At 49.4% G+C, this 1,123-nt stretch overlaps 1 protein-coding gene across 1 annotated transcript; it reads right to left on the bottom strand.

Annotated features, from left to right (window-relative positions):
- Window positions 1–96: 96 nt before the first annotated feature.
- Window positions 97–1,010, bottom strand: LOC111735150 (ER membrane protein complex subunit 1-like). The gene is made up of 2 exons (XM_023526893.1): window positions 853–1,010; window positions 97–273 (listed from the first exon to the last, which is right to left on the bottom strand). Exons 1-2 carry the CDS (start codon window positions 958–960, stop codon window positions 112–114), a joined length of 270 nt encoding a protein of 89 aa, XP_023382661.1. The 5' UTR covers window positions 961–1,010; the 3' UTR covers window positions 97–111.
- Window positions 1,011–1,123: the final 113 nt, after the last annotated feature.

Genomic DNA, 1,123 nt, shown 5'->3' with positions numbered 1-1,123 from the left:
TCAACCAGAGACCTGATCTCCGAATAGCTGCCGAGGCCCAGGATGGAAGCGGTGACACTGGGGGGACTTTTCTAAACAGCAAAGGCATGCCTTGAGCCAAGGGAAACAGCACTAGCCTCTCACCTGCAGTGGGATGTGCCTCAACTCCCATTCCGTCTCCAGGGCCAAAGTCTGGAGGGACCGTGAGCTTGGGTCAGGGCACACCAGGACAGCCTCATCCACCACACCGCAGGCTCCAGTGAGACTCTGCAGCCAGGGAGTCGAAACCCTGACCTACGTGAAAGACATCATAACGGGAGGCCCGTGAGAATTTTTACACTTTCCCTCTCAGCTCGTCAGCAGTCACCGCCACATTCCACTGGGCGGGTCGGGGGTAGGAGTCAGGGGCTAAGCACAAGGTTCTTCATGGCCAGTCCCAAAGAGCTCTTCCTGTCCCCCCAGCCTTCTGAAAGCTCCAAAGATATAGGAAAATCATGATTTTCTTTCTGGTTACTGGAAAATATATACCAGGTCATTGTAAATACCATAATTCAGATAAGCATTTCCCTACTGTATCTGTCGTATGTGGTTTCTCTACCATTATTTTATACTATCATCTTGTAAGATACTTACAGGTAACAAACAGACCTATGCAAGTTCTTTAGCCACCCCAGGAGAATACCATGCATGAATGCAAGGGCTTTATATAAATACTTGATGAGGAAAAGGTAGCCTCCAAGTAACCAGGATCAGAGACCTTAAATGGCTTTTGCATCTGCCTAGCCCAGCTCCCTGGTCCCCAGTGCAAAGAAGGGCTCTATCTATTCCCCTCCTCAATTCACAAGATTCCTCCAGGCATATGCCTGACCATACCTGCTGCATGATCTCTCCATCTTCCACATTAAACTTGACAATGTTCACATGGCTGAAGGGAACAACACCGAGGGCCCACACGACCCCAGAGCCATAGGAATACACCATCTGGTAATGGATGCTGTCACTAAGGGACAGCAGAAAAAGCAGGGAGCAACAGTTTTAGCCGTAGGACAGAACCATCCTCAGGGGTCAGCGAAAACTAGGCTGCCATATCCTTAGCCAGATGTCATAAACTAGCAGTCCCCAAATAGGTTTTGTTTGGCTCACA

This window comes from Pteropus vampyrus, unplaced genomic scaffold, assembly GCF_000151845.1.
Source record: "Pteropus vampyrus isolate Shadow unplaced genomic scaffold, Pvam_2.0 Scaffold16776, whole genome shotgun sequence".
NCBI lineage: Eukaryota > Metazoa > Chordata > Mammalia > Chiroptera > Pteropodidae > Pteropus > Pteropus vampyrus.
This window is presented reverse-complemented; position numbering and strand designations above follow the sequence as displayed.

What these genes read in the sequence shown, in the direction of transcription:
- LOC111735150 (XM_023526893.1), bottom strand. Translation starts at nt 960, where the DNA reads ATGGTGTATTCCTATGGCTCTGGGGTCGTGTGGGCCCTCGGTGTTGTT. An exon ending in ATGGAGAGATCATGCAGCAG is followed by an intron (nt 274 to 852) that starts GTATGGTCAGGC and finishes TCTTTCACGTAG; the next exon opens with GTCAGGGTTTCGACTCCCTG.